Source organism: Mytilus trossulus, chromosome 4, assembly GCF_036588685.1.
Source record: "Mytilus trossulus isolate FHL-02 chromosome 4, PNRI_Mtr1.1.1.hap1, whole genome shotgun sequence".
NCBI classification, from domain to species: Eukaryota; Metazoa; Mollusca; class Bivalvia; order Mytilida; family Mytilidae; genus Mytilus; species Mytilus trossulus.
In genome coordinates, this window is record NC_086376.1 from 91,445,217 (window position 1) to 91,464,511 (window position 19,295).

At 33.6% G+C, this 19,295-nt stretch overlaps 1 protein-coding gene across 1 annotated transcript; it reads right to left on the bottom strand.

Moving 5' to 3' along the window:
- Positions 1–2,882: 2,882 nt before the first annotated feature.
- On the bottom strand, positions 2,883–12,720 carry LOC134714300 (elastase-1-like). The gene is made up of 6 exons (XM_063575537.1): positions 12,675–12,720; positions 9,105–9,297; positions 6,828–6,924; positions 6,474–6,651; positions 5,696–5,838; positions 2,883–3,153 (listed from the first exon to the last, which is right to left on the bottom strand). Exons 1-6 carry the CDS (start codon positions 12,706–12,708, stop codon positions 3,007–3,009), a joined length of 792 nt encoding a protein of 263 aa, XP_063431607.1. The 5' UTR covers positions 12,709–12,720; the 3' UTR covers positions 2,883–3,006.
- Between the last annotated feature and the right edge of the window lie 6,575 nt (positions 12,721–19,295).

Genomic DNA, 19,295 nt, shown 5'->3' on the forward strand with positions numbered 1-19,295 from the left:
ATGAAAGAATGTTGAACTATATATTGATGATCTTATTTTAAAACTAGATAAAACTTGATGCTTAGTGTTACTCCGAATAATTTTTAAACAAAAAGGAGTAGGTCAAGTAAGATACTTTTTTGGCCCCAAAATATAGCAGTTTTACAAAATTATTAAAACGAAAACTTTTAGTTTTTGATTGGACAGTAGAATGCTTCTGCTACATAAATATGGGCTGTTTTGGACAATACAATGAACATATCTCTGGTACTAGCACCATTAAGGTAGTTCAGGGGTATAGAAAAAAATCGACAGAATTTTCTTATACTTTGTGAAATTTAACTTTGAAGCATTGTAAATGAAAAAATGCATAAAGAAATGTGGGTCACCGGCCATCTAAGAGATATTTTGACCTCTGAAAATGAGTGCAAATAGGTTATAGGGAATTATAGGGAAAATGGACACAAATACACTTTGATTGAATTTTCAAAGCAAAATAAATGACAGAAGTGGCTCATTTTTTCATACTGTAAAGCTTGATGTCTATTTTTTACAAAATTGAAATAAAATTTTGGGGTCACCGGCCATCCAAGAGATTTTTGACCTCTGAAAATGAGTGCAAATAGGCTAAATATAGGAAAAACAGACCTATAATCTCTTTGATTGAATTTTTAGAGCAAAATAAACGACAGAAGTGGCTCATTTTTCATACTGTATAGCTTGATGTCTCTATTTTATAAAATTGAAATAAAATTTGGGGGTCACCGTCCATCCAAGAGATTTTTTGACCTCTGAAAATGAGTGCAAATAGGCTAAATATAGGAAAAACAGACATAAAATCTCTTTGATTGAATTTTTAGAGCAAAATTAATGACAGAAGTGGCTCATTATTTCATACTGTATAGCTTGATGTCTCTATTTTATAAAATTGAAATAAATAAAATTTTGGGGTCACCGTCCATCCACGAGATTTGTTGACCTCTGAAAATGAGTGCAAATATGCTAAACATAGGAAAAACAGACATAAAATCTCTTTGATTGAATTTTCAGAGCAAAATAAACGACAGAAGTTGCTCATTTTTTCATACTGTATAGCTTGATGTCTACATTTTATAAAATTGAAATAAAATTTTGGGGTCACCGTCAATCCAAGAGATTTTTTGACCTCCGAAAATGAGTGCAAATAGGCTAAACATAGGAAAAACAGAAATAAAATTTTGGGGTCACCGTCAATCCAAGAGATTTTTTGACCTCCGAAAATGAGTGCAAATAGGCTAAACATAGGAAAAACAGACATATAATCTCTTTGATTGAATTTTCAGAGCAAAATAAATGACAGAAGTGGCTCATTATATCATACTGTATAGCTTGATGTCTCTATTTTATAAAATTGAAATAAAATTTGGGGGTCATCGTCCATCCACGAGATTTGTTGACCTCTGAAAATGAGTGCAAATAGGCTAAACATAGGAAAAACAGACATAAAATCTCTTTGATTGAATTTTCAGAGCAAAATAAATGACAGAAGTTGCTCATTTTTTCATACTGTATAGCTTGATGTCTCCATTTTATAAAATTGAAATAAAATTTTGGGGTCACCGTCCATCCAAGAGATTTTTTGACCTCTGGAAATGAGTGCAAATAGGCTAAACATAGGAAAAACAGACATAAAATCTCTTTGATTGAATTTTCAGAGCAAAATAAATGACAGAAGTGGCTCATTATATCATACTGTATAGCTTGATGTCTCTATTTTATAAAATTGAAATAAAATTTGGGGGTCACCGTCCATCCAAGAGATTTTTTTACCTCTGAAAATGAGTGCAAATAGGCTAAACATAGGAAAAACAGACATAAAATCTCTTTAATTGAATTTTCAGAGCAAAATAAAAGACAGAAGTGGCTCATAATTTCATACTGTAGAGCTTGATGTCTTTATTTTAAAAAATTAAAATAAAATTTGCGGGTCATTGGCCATCTAAGAGATTTTTTTTAGCAAAATAAATGACAGAAGTTGTTCATTGTTCAAAGAGGGGTTGACCTCTGGGGTTGTATAAAGCTGCCTCATGACTACCTTATGTTTTTCGTGTGAAACGAAATTGACCGCATTCGTGTTCATCCTTAATATTGAAATGTTAGTTGTATTTGATGATAATACATATCATATTTAAAGTTTGAGGATGAACACGGATGCGGCCACTTTCATTTTTAACAAAAACCATCTGAAAAGTGACATTTTTCGGAATATTTGGTAGATTTTTTTTATTTGAGCTTGAATCGGATCGGTTATAATGACTAAATTAGTTAAAATTTTACACATAAACTAATTGATTCTAATGAAATAGACACTTAAGTGTTTAAAAAGTGGTCAAAATCTTTCGTCAGAAGAACCTGAAATTTGAGGCCAAAATCGGTCCTTACCGAACCTACTCCTTTATCAAAAACGCAGATGGGTGACACTATGGATAGACATATAGACCTTTTGTGAAAAAAACCTACGTAGAGACTTTTTCATTTTTAGCCAAGGCGTTGTCAGTTTGTTTTAGATTTATGAGTTTGACTGTACTGTATCTTTCGTACCTCTCATATATGACAGACAGCTTCAAAAGACTACAGGTTCCGTGCATGAAACAGGCACATAAACATGTGTGCATAGTTCAACAATGTTTGATGAAGTTTAACCAGTAGAACACAACATAAATGTGTTTCTCATTATTTCTCACAGTAACTTATAGGCAAGGGGGTAATATAGGTTTTTGTTGTTGTAAACAGTAAACTGAGTATTCGTGTCTACAGTGATAAAGATTGCTAGCATGGCGTGATTACTGACCAAAACCGGATGATGTCATTCATCGGATAATACATGTAGCATAAGAACAATGTAAATCAGGCTATAACAAAAGTTGAAAAAGCACATACAATGTATTGCAAATAATTTATTCATGTAATTTTATTAGTTGAATAAGACAATTGATTGATTACTTAAGTATTGGTTTTATGTGTCACGAATTACATTTATTGCATGTTTTATTCGTTTATGAAATCAATATAGCTGCTGACTCTAGCGTATACAGACGGAGAGCCAACTGGACAATCTGCTAATCCCCATGACGTCACACCTGCTAGTGTCCAAGTTCCATCTATATCACAAACAAGAGGTCCTCCTGAATCACCCTTTAAAAATTAAATAGATCATAAAATATAAAAAGGTAGAATGAAAGGGTTTTAACAACAAGTAGTCAATCTACTAGTATAGATGGTTATAAATGGCCATACATCAATTTATAGGTAAATAATTTGAAACAGTGAAATGTTAACGTCGATATTTTCAACCTATGAAATACAATTTGGTCTTCGTTTAGGGAACGACCATTTAGTTCCAGGGGATCTTTTCGTGTTCGCCTTTGTGACGTCGTTTACCAGATAGAAGAATATGTCTGCTCTCAAGCGTTTTTGTGATCGTCATTGTGCATGATAAACTAGAAATAATATTTGTTCCGTGTGTACTTACTCACAATTCCCTAATGATAGCAGTGCTGTATATCAATTTCAGAATTTAATTTGCCAAATAATTCGTTTAATACGGCAATCATACACCAATTATAATTCGTCGTCAAACAAATGAACAGTTGTTGGCATGACACGGGTTATGTTCTTCTCATATATGTTATGATGGTATGATACTAAACCCCTAACGGGAAGGATTGTGCCTGATGTTCATATGATGAAATCATAATCTTTCAGTCAGTTTAATTGAAGTCTGGAGCTGGCATGTCAGTTAACTGCTAGTAGTCTGTTGTTATTTATGTATTATTGTCATTTTGTTTATTTTCTTTAGTTACATCTTCTGACATCAGACTCGGACTTCTCTTGAACTGAATTTTAATGTGCGTATTGTTATGCGTTTATTTTTCTACATTGGTTAGAGGTATAGGGGGAGGGTTGAGATCTCACAAACGTGGTTTAACCCCGCCGCATTTTTGCGCCTGTCCCAAGTCAGGAGCCTCTGGCCTTTGTTAGTCTTGTATTATTTTTATATTAGTTTCTTGTGTACAATTTGGAAATTAGTATGGCGTTCATTATCACTGAAGTAGTATATATTTGTTTAGGGGCCAGCTGAAGGACGCCTCCGGGTGCGGGAATTTCTTGCTACATTGAAGACCTGTTGGTGACCTTCTGCTGTTGTTTTTTATTTGGTCGGGTTGTTGTCTCTTTGACACATTCCCCATTTCCATTCTCAATTTTAGATCTGTAAATTTGCTTTCGCAATTTGTTTTGTTTGTGGCACCAAATCGGCTTGCTCTGTGCCCGATGCACTAGACCACTTGACCACCTTAGGCTCTACTAATTATAATCTGTGGCCAGGTGTTACCTTTTTTCGTCAGTTTTAATCTAGTGTCGTAATACAGTACATGATATATGGGAGAGATCCGTTTGCGCCAAAAATGCGTCCTTTTGCGCCACAACATTTTTTTTCAAATGCTACGTTTGCGCCACATGTTTTAAAATTACATGCTTTCATTTGCGCCAAAAGTAAAACATACGATTGCGCCAAGTAGGAGAAATAATACTTCGGGAATCCTAATCCTTTATTCGAATTTGGTATCAGCCGTTTTCACGGCAAATGTTTCCTTTTTTGAAACATATCTTCTTCTTACTGCTGCTTCGTGTAAAAAGTAGATATGTTAATACCAAGTTAAATATGTAGTAGCTTGTAAAGTCACATAATTGTAAAAAAACACAAAAATTGAAGGATGAAATGCATAAAACAGTTCATAATAATTCTAATTATTATAAAGCCCATATGCATGGTGGGAACAAATCACTGTATCATGCATCAATATATGTGGCTAAAACATAACCAGCAAAAGTTTCTATTTTCTTCTCTATTGGCATATCTTTATTAAATATTCAGCAATGCAATACGTTTTATTATCTCTCTGTGCATTGCCTGTATAATGCATTGTAAGTCATTTCTCTCCAGATGCTCATCTTCATTGTGAAATATCTCCAAACATATGATACTTTTTAAGTCAAAAATAAGAATAAATATATATGTTCCAGACCATATGAGTATTTGGACCGTACGCATACGGTTCTGACTGTATACTTATACTCGTACGGTCCGACCATACGCGTACGGTCCAACCATACACATACGGACCAGTACGAGCTGACCATACCTGTTATTTTTTTTTTGTAAAGTTGCTTAATTTTCTAAAACAATTGACCTCCCACATTATGTTTACTTCCGATATTTTTGTTAAAGTACACATACGGTCCAGACCGGACGCGTACGTTCCAAATACTCATACGGTTTGGAACATATATAATAAATTATTGTTAATTATGATAGATATGGGTACAGGTAAATTGGCGCAAATGAGTTCCGAATATTGGCGCAATTGATACATTTGGGATAAAAATAATTGGCGCAAATGATACCCCTGAAAAACAGCAATTGGCGCAAAAGGAGTGCTGCCTGATATATTAGGCATGAAGATGGAACTGTAACAGATCATATTGTCAGAAACATGAATACAAATTTACATATTTGATATATTATAACTTATGTTGAACGTGTTAAAAGTATTTGACCGTGATAAAAACGAATGATTGAATAATAAGATCATGATATAAAATAGCAAATTTAAAAAAAAGGTTCTTATTATAGCCATGATAGCTGCATACAAGAATAATTTATAAAGTGACATACGTTACAAGCTGAATTTATTCCTGAATATATACAGATGTGAGCCGCAGAGTTCAGGTACAGTAATCCAATTAGACCTAAACTACTACGACAGTCACTGTGTGAAATTACTTTCGTGGATGCTTTTTGCAGAACATCTGGTAATGCTGAAAAAGAAAGGTTAAAACTATGAAAGGTCAAATATAAAATAAGAAGATATGATAGTATTGCCAATGCGACTAACATCAACCAAATGAAATAGAAGTAAACAATATTAGGTCACCAAAACGGCCTTCAATAATGAGCAAAACGCATGTTTCATAGTCAGCGACACGACCAATATATAACAATTTAAACGAGAAAAGCTAATGGCCTGATTTATGAACAAAACAATGAACGGCTTTTACGCAGAACAATATGAGATATAGCAACAGGAGACCATTGAATTAGAGATTGAGCTGTATAAATATATCGTGATGCGAGAACGGACACCATTTTCACCGGAATTCTGCATTTCTTATGTTTTTCCTCGGGATAACCATCAAGATTCAAGATCAAGATTCTTTATTTCTTATAAAAGCGAGTTAATGGTACAAAGAAAGATATTTTTACATATAATAACGTACAGATTTTGCGCATGACAAGTTTGCACAAAACGAGCAACAAGAATGAGAGATTGGTGATCAACATGGAGAACATACTTCTATATTGATAATTCTAATTAATTTACACAATTTTTTCAATACAAGAATATTTTTTGAAATAAATACGTAAATCGCTTAATGGAAGAAAATATACATACCTCCATTCGCAACTGTTCGTCCCCATCCGGAAATTGTACAGTTCCTCCCGGTAAAAGTTTGCGTCGATAAAGGAAGTGTAGCTGCTTTCACTATTTCGCCAGTAAGCGTCAAACTACTGGAAAGTGTCAGCACTGCAATGTCGTTGTTGTATCCGCCGCTGCTTGTGTATTCACTATGCTACAAATTATATGCAATTTATGCTGATTGAGTTATTAAAACAAATCATAAAGTGATATGGTTGCTAAAATTAGATAGGCGTTAAAGCACATTTGATGAATTTCGAATTGATATTTTGATTTCAAAGTGACGCCAGTTACATTTAAAAGAATGATTCTTATGAAATGATAACTTACCGTCGTTATCTTGCTGAGTTGCCTACGTTGTTCATTTCCACTCGGTATATTTAGATTATGTTCACCAGCAACAATTTCGTATTTTGAAACTGTTGAACTGCAAAGTGACAAAAAATCCAGATCATGTATTTCAGTTCTTGTAAAGAAAAGTTAAAAAAACTGAGGTAACCAATAAGGTATACAAACAAGATAAAAAAAAATTTGCCTGTCGAAAATCGGAAGCCTGCAATTTTGCCGCCGATTGCTCTCCTGTTTTAAAAAAAAAATGTTTATTGTTTTAGCATATATCACAACGTTGGGTTAACTTTTGAATTATATCCCGTTTTGTCATGACGGGGCATGCATTGTGTTTTTAGATTTCTATATGGTATCGCTTTTGCTCATTGTTTAAAGACTGTACGGTAACCGATAGTTGCTAACATTCGCTTTTTTTTGGTCACTTTTGTATAGTTATATCTTTTTTGGAAATCTTCAACAAAACGTGTCAAAATATTCAAACTTATTAAATGTAAGTAACAGCATGTAAGATTTGTTATATTATAGAATATCCAAAACATGCTTGACAGCTCACAAGTCAACCCCCACAGTCTTAAGATAATTTATTCATTCCTAAGTTTCAGTGCTTATAACTAATGAATAAACTTGAAGTCTTTCATAACCCTTGTCCCATTTTGATGATCAAAGCATAGAATCAGATAAATTTGATACGCTGTATTGAAAATGCTTCAACGGAAAATAAATAATCGTCTAAAGCTGAATATCCTTCATGTTATTTAGGTTCAAATCTTATTTTATGTTTTTCATTTTATAAAGGACTCTATCGTGAGCAATGTTTTACCTATAAACGATTTATTTGATATTCATAATAATCAACCTTAAGTTGGACATTAAGCGTAAGATACACTTTTATGCATTTAACATGATGTTTTCCGATCAGAACTGTACCTATTATAGCTGCAGTGCAGGCGATTTGGTGTCACGATATCACAGTAGCATGGGTTCGAATCCCGTCGAGGGAAGAACCAAAAATTTGCGAAAGCAAATTTACAGATCTAACATTGTTGAGTTGATGTTTAGACGAGTTGTATACCTATTATAGTATTTATATACGTATATTTATGATACAGACTAAGTTTTCATTTGCAGATATATCTTTATTCTCTATACAGATCCACAAATTTACTTTGAATATGTATTGAACCATAGAAAAATTGTTTAGCTGGCATGTCAGTTAACTGCTAGTAGTCGGTTGTTATTTATATATTATTGTCATTTTGTTTCTTTTCTTTGGTTACATCTCCTGACATTAGACTCGGAATTCTGTTGAACTGAATTTTAATGTGCGTATTGTTATGTGTTTACTTTTTTACATTGGCTAGAGGTATAGGGGAGGGTTGAGATCTCATAAACATGTTTAACCCCGCCGCATTTTTGCGCCTGTCCCAAGTCAGGAGCCTTTGGCCTTTGTTAGTCTTGTATTATTTTAATTTTAGTTTCTTGTGTACAATTTGGAAATTAGTATGGCGTTCATTATCACTGAACTAGTATATATTTGTTTAGGGGCCAGCTGAAGGACGCCTCCGGGTGCGGGAATTTCTCGCTACATTGAAGACCTGTTGGTAAACTTCTGCTGTTGTTTTTTTCATTTGGTCGGGTTGTTGTCTCTTTGACACATTCCCCATTTCAATTCTCAATTTTATTTAGAACCCACCTGTAAACGATCCATGATTCTTTAATGAAGAAGACCCAAATTGCACTCATGCTTAAACTTACATCCGTAAAAATTGAATAACTTCTGGTTTGTTTCATTTCTCAGAATACTAAGAACAATTTGACACAATTTCTTTTTTTCTTTTCAATTTTAAAGAAGTGTATGTATGTAACATATGTTAAATGCTCATAGTTAAAAGTTAATTATTTGTTGTTTTTGTCGATCTTACTCTTCCAGTGGATACTCTATCTGTAAACGTTTTATGTATGTTTAGATATATATAACTTTGTTGAAAGACTTGCATAATGTCAAATCATAAAATTAAACACAAACTGTTTAGTATCTTAGGAAACTTCCTCTGGTATTTTTTCTACATATAGGTGCTATTTTGGGTACTGCCACGTTATACATATGAATTACTTAGATTAACAGCTGTTTCACTGTCACTGATCGTCTTTCAAATTTAGACATATCAATTCAAAACTTGAAACTAAATGGTTATAAATGAACCATAAAATATATCAATACCAGATCATTGTGACTGTGTTTAAACACTAAAAACTTACTCATGTTCAACACAATGAGCTGCTGTTAAAATTTTGGTTTCATTTATCACTACGGCACCACAAATATGACTAAATCTCAAGTTAGCCTCAGACCAGTATTGAAGCGATACCTGCCATGGAAATTCGTTAGGCTCAGCGTCTAACCCGTTGACAATTCTAGAGAGAAATTTGGCCCGAGGGTCAGCAAAAACAGCTTTAAAAAAAAAACAAATAAAGAAAAATTAAATATCACTTTGACAAAAGAGGTAGATATTTACAACAACAACAAAAATAGACTAGGTGATTACGACGAACAATTCAAAAATGTATTTTTAAATGTAAAATGGTTTCTGCAAATTATGAATAAGCAAATCGATATTTCTTCCATAACTATATCAGATAAAACAACGACAGTTTAAATGACGTTCTTGATAACAGACATTTTTCTACAGGATTACAATGGTTATGTTTGTATAGCTTAAATCATTCTTTACTGTCATCGAGGACAATGCATATCAAAGGAACGTAGTTTGTTAATTAAAGACATTTGGGTTCATTTTTTTTAGCGAAACTAGGGGATATTTGATCAATCGCAATATAAGAAACTATCAAAAAACCTTACATCAACCAAAAATTCTCAAAGAGACGAAAAGCAACCAATGACAGGTTTTTTTTCGGTGTGACAAGCACACGTACAAGAGACAAATGACAACCAATGACAAGGTTCTTTGCTTGTGACAAGCACACGAACAAGAGACAAATGACAACCAATGACAAGGTTCTTTGCTTGTGACAAGCACACGAAAAAAAGACAAATGACAACCAATGACAAGGTTCTTTGCCTGTGACAAGCACACGAACAAGAGACAAATGACAACCAATGACAAGGTTCTTTGCCTGTGACAAGCACACGAACAAGAGACAAATGACAACCAATGACAAGGTTCTTTGCTTGTGACAAGCACACGAACAAGAGACAAATGACAACCAATGACAAGGTTCTTTGCTTGTGACAGGCACATGAACAAGAGACAAATGACAACCAATGACAAGGTTCTTTGCCTGTGACAGGCACACGAACAAGAGACAAATGACAACCAATGACAAGGTTCTTTGCTTGTGACAAGCACACGAAAAAAGACAAATGACAACCAATGACAAGGTTCTTTGCTTGTGACAAGCACACGAACAAGGGACAAATGACAACCAATGACAAGGGTCTTTGCCTGTGACAAGCACACGAACAAGAGACAAATGACAACCAATGACAAGGTTCTTTGCTTGTGACAAGCACACGAACAAGAGACAAATGACAACCAATGACAAGGTCCTTTGCTTGTGACAAGCACACGAACAAGAGACAAATGACAACCAATGACAAGGTTCTTTGCTTGTGACAAGCACACGAAAAAAAGACAAATGACAACCAATGACAAGGTTCTTTGCTTGTGACAAGCACACGAACAAGAGACAAATGACAACCAATGACAAGGTTCTTTGCCTGTGACAAGCACACGAACAAGAGACAAATGACAACCAATGACAAGGTTCTTTGCCTGTGACAAGCACACGAACAAGAGACAAATGACAACCAATGACAAGGTTCTTTGCTTGTGACAAGCACACGAACAAGAGACAAATGACAACCAATGACAAGGTTCTTTGCTTGTGACAAGCACACGAAAAAAAGACAAATGACAACCAATGACAAGGTTCTTTGCTTGTGACAAGCACACGAAAAAAAGACAAATGACAACCAATGACAAGGTTCTTTGCCTGTGACAAGCACACGAACAAGAGACAAATGACAACCAATGACAAGGTTCTTTGCTTGTGACAAGCACACGAAAAAAAGACAAATGACAACCAATGTAAGGTTCTTTGCTTGTGACAAGCACACGAACAAGAGACAAATGACAACCAATGACAAGGTTCTTTGCTTGTGACAAGCACACGAACAAGAGACAAATGACAACCAATGACAAGGTTCTTTGCTTGTGACAAGCACACGAACAAGAGACAAATGACAACCAATGACAAGGTTCTTTGCTTGTGACAAGCACACGAAAAAAAGACAAATGACAACCAATGACAAGGTTCTTTGCTTGTGACAAGCACACGAACAAGAGACAAATGACAACCAATGACAAGGTTCTTTGCTTGTGACAAGCACACGAAAAAAAGACAAAGACAACCAATGACAAAAATTCTTGCGTGTGACAAGAACACGAACAAGAGACAAAATACAACCAATGATTGGGTCTTTTGCTGGTAACATGCACATGCACAAGAAACAAAAGACAGCCAATCACTTGCTTCCTGGTTTGTTACATGCACATGCGCAAGAGACAAAAGAAAACCAATGACTTGGTTCCTCACTTGTGACATGTTCATGCACAAGATAAAAAAGACAACCAATGACAAAGTTCCTTGCTTGTGAAATGCACATGCTAAAGAGACAAATGACAACCTATGACAATGTTCCTTGCTTGTGACAAGCACATGCGCAAGAGACAAATGAAACCCAATGCAAAGGTTCCTTGTTTGTAATAAGCACACGAACAAGAGACAAATGCCAACCAATGACAAGGTTCCTTGCTTGTGACAAACATAGGAACAAGAGACAAAAGACAACTAATGATTTGGCCCTTTGCTTGTGACATGCACATGCACAAGAGACAAATGACAACCTATCATAAGGTTCCATGCTAGTGACAAGCACACGAACAAGAGACAATTGACCACCAGTGACAAGGTTTCTTGCTGGTGACAAGCACATGCACAAGAGACAAAAGACAACCAATGATTCGGTACCTTGCTTGTAAAATGCAATTGCACAAGAGATAAAAGACAACCAATGACTATATTCCTTGCTTGTTACATGTACATACGCAAGAGCCAAAAGACTACCAATGATGAGGTCCTTGCTTGTGACATGCACACGAACAAAACTTAATGCCAATGTTAAAACTGTTACTTTACAGACATTAAAATTTGTTACCAATGATAAATGATTAAGACAATCGACGTTAATGATAATCAGGGTTCTGCTGTAATATTGAAGCTCACAACTCACTGAATAAAAGTTGTTCGTAAGCGTCAACAGAATTTAGATACATAAAGAAGAACAATTATAAAACATGCAAATAGAAAAAAAAGACGATCGAGTATGATTGCCAATGAGAAAACTGTCCACAAGAGACCAAAATGACACAGACATTAACAACTTTGGGTCACTGTATGACCTTCAACAATGAGCATAGCTCATAACGCCTGGTCAGTACGTTACTTATTATATTTTGTATATTTTGTTTTTGAACACTGAAATACTACTGTTGCCTTTAGTTTTCTATCTTTTGAACATACACACCCATATGTTATCAAATTGCATTGCATGTGCCTACTTTATAAAATTTATTATTTACATTCGACAAGGAAATATAATATGGTACTTGCAATATAATAAAGGTTTTTGAATATTTCACAAATTTCATCAAGAAAATTGCAAAATAATTCTCTATATTCATGCTGTTAGCAAAACAGAAAAAAATTCTTGTTCAATGTACTATATTTTTGTTCTATCAAACATACCTGATAAAATACATATGAACAGAAAAGTCTTCATCTTGTATTTTAGCTTGAATGGCATTATCATCTCATTGCCTTTTTATACGATGGAAAGTTGGTCATGACTGCCCAAATGATTATAAATTATTGTTGTATAAACAACTATAAAAATCTTGACAACAATTTGAATGACGGAATATCATGTAATACATCTTGTTAACCCTCTTAAAAGACAACGTGTTTAAGATTGGTGTCTTGAAACAGAGACAGGTGACTGTATTAGATATCAAACTCCAACTTATTATCTCGGTTAGTAGAATAACAGCTGTTCTATTATCCCATGATTGCTTGATTTCATTTTTGAACATTTTTTTAAATCTTGGGATACACCAGCATAATTTTTTTTTTATTTGTTATAACGATATTCCAATTTTAAAAAGAGGTATTTATTTCGTCCGCGGTCAATATGTCGGACTCAAATCTATGGTGGGTTTCAAATCTATGGCAAATTCCCAATCTTTGGCAAATACGACGGAACAAACACCAAACAACTCAAATCTATGGAAAATTTTTGTTTTCTTCAAATCTATGGCAGATGTGGGGAAAAAGTAACATATTACGTCACAATTGAATAATGCCATAGTATGTGTTTGTATTGACTTCATCTATTGGTGGTTTGTTTTGTATTATATGCGACTTTTTGTATTTCTTTTGTTCTTATTACGTGACTCTGTACTTTTTTTGGATTCTTATAAATACTATATATAACTTTTGAACTAGTTAAAATCTCGGTCTATTTCTAAAATTTATTCTTACATACTTTTGATTTTTTAACCCTGTATGCTAACATTGCCTATGTAAATTTTTAAATTGTTTGTATGCACATTGAACGACAAATTTATTTGACGTATAAATTTTTCTGACGTCAGACACTCAAATCAATCAATGTGTTCGTAATTAAGATAGTAGATGTTTTTTTCTGTTCTGTTAAATTGTTCCTTTTAAAATTGTCATACAATGATGACTGATATACCCATATTTTGAGTATTTTATTTATTGTGACCATTTTTTTTTTAAACGTATCAATGTAAATATCACGGAATTTGATAAGACTGTCATTAAAGTGAGGGGGTTAGCGCTATAGAAACAGGTTTAATCCACCATTTTCTACATTTGAAAATGCCTGTACCAAGTCAGAAATATGACGAGTTCTTGTCCATCGTTTTTGATGCGTTTTGTTATTTGATTTTGCCATGTTATTATGGACTTTCCAAATTGATTTTCCTCTAAGTTCAGTATTTTTGTGATATGACTTTTTACATCTTTGCCGCAGCTAACGATGGAGGAACCCATAGATTTAAACACCATTCAAGATGAAAGTATCTCCCTGACAACAAGTTGCGGGAGGTTTTAAGGAAAAATGTGGCCTATTAACCCGAAGAGGGACAACATCTGTACCGGTCGACGCCCGCGATAAATTAGGGCACCGCTTTTCAGTACCGCGTATTTTAGAACAGAAGTTTTAGTAGTAGTTTACTGTCTACGGCTGGCACAGTTTATAAAGTGAAAGATAAAATTACCAGATACAAATTTGATTTAAATCGTCATCAAATAAAAAAAGATGTAATAAATATCATTCAATATAAAAATTCAAACTTGTAGTCGGATATTTCCGCTTGCTTTAAAAAAAAAAAGACTAGTCAAAAAGTACTGCATTGTGTTCCATTTGCACAAAATTTGCCATAGATTTGGAAACAACATAAATCCGCCATAGATTAGGTAAATTAATTACAAATCTTGCCATAGATTAGGTTGTAAAAAATCTATCATAGATTTGGGATGACATGACGTCACATTAACCATAGGTGAGGAATCAGCCATAGATTTGGAACCCACCGTAGATTTGAGTCCAATTAAGAGGATATTTATATCGGTCAATATAATCTTAAATAGTCTATATATAACGAACTGACCTCGAAAAAAAATCAATAATCATTATTGATAAAAATTAAAACCGTAATTAAAAAAATAGCGAAAAATAGAATAACGAACGGAGATCAAATTTTGAAACTTTGAGGCAACCGATTAATTTGCATCTGTTTATTGCTAACTGCGTAATTAGAGTTTCGAAAGACAGTCACATATTGTTTGGTTTCAATAATTTGTCGTACAACCAAGGCAAGAAATATTTACTAGTAATATTCTCGCATTTTCAGAACAGCGTCATATTTCTATGTTGTATGTGACAATGAAAGGATTATACTACGTGTATGGTTCATAAGAATCCTAATTTTGATTGGCTGGAGGGCATTCCGAAAAGGATTTCATTTCCCAATAAAACACAACATTCGTGACATCACGTGATTCCAAATAATGCATAGAAAAAACAAACCAAAAAAATAATTTCATATAATTCGCTATTGCGTGATTGTAGCATATAATGTAATTATATTAATTAAATATTTCTTCTTGCAATTATATTAGTATTTCTATAAGTGTTGATCATGTTAACATTTTAGCAAGAATCGTTAACGATCCATACATAATTTACTTTGGTCAACGCTTTTACACCCCAATAAAATTCTTCAGTAAAGTTATATACTTTGTACTTGTTTGGCTTTATAACTTTTTTGATCTGAGCGTCACTGATGAGTCTTGTGTAGACGAAACGAGCGTCTGACATATCAAATTATAATCCTGATACCTTTGATCTATTATCTAAGTCCAGTTGACGGTTCAGAAGAATTAACGCTAAAAAGAATTATGTGAACAGACTAACAGAAACAAACAGACGGACACGACCGACTGAATGATTATTATCCTTTAAAAACGTAATAAACACAAACGTAGCTATATCTTTATTAGAATCTCCAGTGTTGGATTCCACTGTTCAGATTTAGTGTTATTCCCATTCAATCCTTTAGTGGAGAAATCAGAGTAAAGGTCAGAAAAATGAATCTAAAACCTAATGATATATGATTACATCGAGACTTTGTACAAGATGTAATCTGGATGTTAAACATATTTGAAAAAATTACGAAGTTTATAGAAATGAATATCAATAAAAAATATGTTTGTTTATGTGCTAACGTGTGCGATCGTAGAACTAGCGATTTAGGTTATTCATGAGTCAACATTATTTATTATTCATTTATAAAACAACGAGAAAGTACTAGAAAAATAATTTAACTTGAAAAGAACAATTTGTGTTTTTTTGGGCTTGTGTAGGCATGAATTTGTGAGTATTAGTTTTATTTCGTGGTTTTGTACTAGGTCCGTGTCATTTCCTCATATGCGGTCTTTTTTTCACAAGATTGCGTTACTCAATAACAACCCCTTTTATGCAAAACTCCATAAAGTTTTGATTAATAGATTATTTACTCTTGTAAAAGTTTCTTTTTCAAATTTGAAATTTCATGATTTTTTATTAATTTGTGACCTTTGAAAAAAGAAGTTAAAATGAATGACCTTTGAAAAAAAAATATCGTAGAGAGAAAATCGTACGTCATTAACAGTTTCTCAATTTGGCATTAAAAAAAAATTATCCCCAAGAAGGTTTTTTTTAATATAACTTTTAACGTGCACTTTACAAAACAAAAAAAACAACCCAAAAAACCCACCTTGAAGAGACGTCATTATAGACAGTGAATTATTTATAATCTCTAGTCTTTACGATGTAACATCTGGTATGAAATTAAATATGATTCGTGATGTCGTTATAATTGTCACGTATGATATCTAATAATGTTGAAAAATTTAAGAATTCTATTTTAATACCATGAAATAATTCCCAAGCATGCGTTTCTTCCTACTTTATTCATTAATTTTATTGCAGTTATTTGGATTCTGGTCTTAAATTCCATAATTGAATAAATTTCATTAAATTTGAAGGACTTGTATGTATATCTCATTTTTAAATCAATCTAAAAGCAGTCTTGTAATCTATTACAAGTTCGTAACAGAGAAATCTTTAAACGTTTGTTTTTCTCATAATAATTCTTTTCTGTCCAAAAATAAACTGGCACCTGGTTTCAAAGTATTCCATATTTTAGTTTTCATTTCTTTTTAATCTAAGGGAAGGTGCTTGATATCGCTGCAATGAAAATCGGAGTTTATCAAAACGCACCCACATACAATCAAATGTCATCCAATTCTTTTTTGTTACTACCAGATTTAGGAAATACCTTTCGAATTTTATTCATAACCCAACAGTATAGCAATTTTGACAAAATGGTATAAATGGTTGTTTTGGTTGTTTTTCTTCCTCGTCTCCTCATTTCTTGAAATTTGTTCAGCCGACCTATTTAGAATATTTTTTTATAGTGTTTTTTTTTTTATTTATAAAGACTGCATTTCTTTTTACTTTTAAAAATGTATGATGGTAAGTGGAATCACGAGTCTTTTCATTTGGTCTCACGCACTACTTTTAAAAATTTAATTGTAAAAGAGGGGGAGAAATATGGTAAACAATAAAAAAGGTTCAAAACATATTACAAAAACACTTGCTCGAATTACCTACTCTGGTTCTTGTAGAATTTTATAAAACACTAACTGGATTTGAAAGTTGGTTGTTCTCATTAAACAAAAGGGTTCCAAGTGCTGCAGTTGAAGTCATTCCTTCATATATTGTAAAGACACCAAACACAGGTTGGTTAGCCGCTATGAGAATGACACACATGAAGTAAAACACATGTTGGCTAGCCGCTATGAGATGACACACATGAAGTAAAACACATGTTGGCTAGCCGCTATGAGATGACACACATGCATGAAGTAAAACACATGTTGGCTAGCCGCTATGAGATGACACACATGAAGTAAAACACATGTTGGCTAGCCGCTATGAGATGACACACATGCATGAAGTAAAACACATGTTGGCTAGCCGCTATGAGATGACACACATGAAGTAAAACACATGTTGGCTAGCCGCTATGAGATGACACACATGCATGAAGTAAAACACATGTTGGCTAGCCGCTATGAGAATAACACACATGAAGTAAAACACATGTTGGATAGCCGCTATGACATGACACACATGAAGTAAAACACATGTTGGCTAGCCGCTATGAGAATGACACACATGAAGTAAAACACATGTTGGCTAGCCGCTATGAGATGACACACATGCATGAAGTGAAACACAGGTTGGTTAGCCGCTTTGAGATGACACACATGCAGTAAGATAAAAAGAAAATCATGAAAAAACATGAAGTAGGATCTGTTTTCCTTAAAACACGAGATCAAACCCCCGATTGTTGGTGGGGTTATTGTCGCTAAGTCTTTAGACTGTTTATTGCTTGTCTTTTCATAGTTTTGTAGATTTTATTTTTCCACCATGGCATTATCAGTTTTGCACCGATTAAACGAGTTTGAATAGATAAATCGAGTAAGAAAAGTTTTGCTCTAGATTATTCAGCCATGAATCCAAGATGAGAAACTAAAAGATGACCGACTTGAATATTGTTACCGAGCATAGCTCGATGATGTTTCAAAAGATGTTTTGTTGTTGGTTACAAAAAGCAAAAGGCTTCGTTTCAGAATGCAGATACATATGTTTAAAGACAACTCCGAACTTAAAAGTTTTTTATTCATATTCAAGACTTCTGAGTTGACACATTTTTTATTATCAAAATAGGACATACTTATGTAAGAATTAAAATTTTCAACATTTCTATATTCAATAATTAACTTTAGTAGACATCTCATCTTGTGGCCATTTAAAACATACAAAGTAAGAACTCTATAGTTAGTATTTATACACTAAAACATGGAAGTGCGTTCGACATTGTGACAATAGAATCTTAGACAGCGATCTTGATTTCAATAATGACATCTATGACAATACAAATACATGTGGTATCTTAGATTACCTTTTAAGAAGAGATGACAATATAATTAGCCGGAAGTATATAGGTTCAAACTATCAGGACAAACGCACTGACAATTATGAATGTATCTAGACTGATTACGAAAGCTTCATATGTCAGGCTGCTAATACTGCATACGTATTGTGGACAATGAATGCATATGAACACTGGTTCCTTGTTTTATCCTTTTATATGTTTAACCTTTACTGTGTAGTCCATTGAACAGGTGTACATTTTCTACATAAGGAAATATATAAGTCAGAAATATGAGTTTTTCCAGTTGGTAGACTGAAGTGTTAGAGCTTTTGATTTTTCCACTTTGGAGGGCTTTCCGTTGTAAATTTCCATTACAGTTCGGTATTTTTGTTATTCTATTCTTTTTTTTGTACAGACCCTTCGTTGCGCTTATATATGAACTGTGTGCACTCTCAATAATTTAAAAATTCGGATATTAGATAAACACGGTGACCGTGATCAATGGGGAACGACATGACTAGATCAGCCATAAATTGTCTGACAGTATCACAACCATGTGAATCAACAGCTAGATAAAGCATGCCAGTATCATTATAACCTTACATTTTGATTTATTATAGGTTGATTGCAATAAAAATGCAGAAAATTGTCCCGAGCAGTTTATCATACTGCACTTGGTGACATAAAGCAAAGAACAATGTTTCTAAATATGATTACAATATTTTTTTTTCATATTACACTTCTTTGTGAATTTAGACTATATCGTATTTGATATTCAGGATGTTTGTCTTATTCA

What these genes read in the sequence shown, in the direction of transcription:
- LOC134714300 (XM_063575537.1), bottom strand. Translation starts at nt 12,708, where the DNA reads ATGAAGACTTTTCTGTTCATATGTATTTTATCAG. An exon ending in GTTCATATGTATTTTATCAG is followed by an intron (nt 9,298 to 12,674) that starts GTATGTTTGATA and finishes TTTTTTTTAAAG; the next exon opens with CTGTTTTTGCTGACCCTCGG. An exon ending in ACGAACAGTTGCGAATGGAG is followed by an intron (nt 5,839 to 6,473) that starts GTATGTATATTT and finishes TTTCTTTTTCAG; the next exon opens with CATTACCAGATGTTCTGCAA.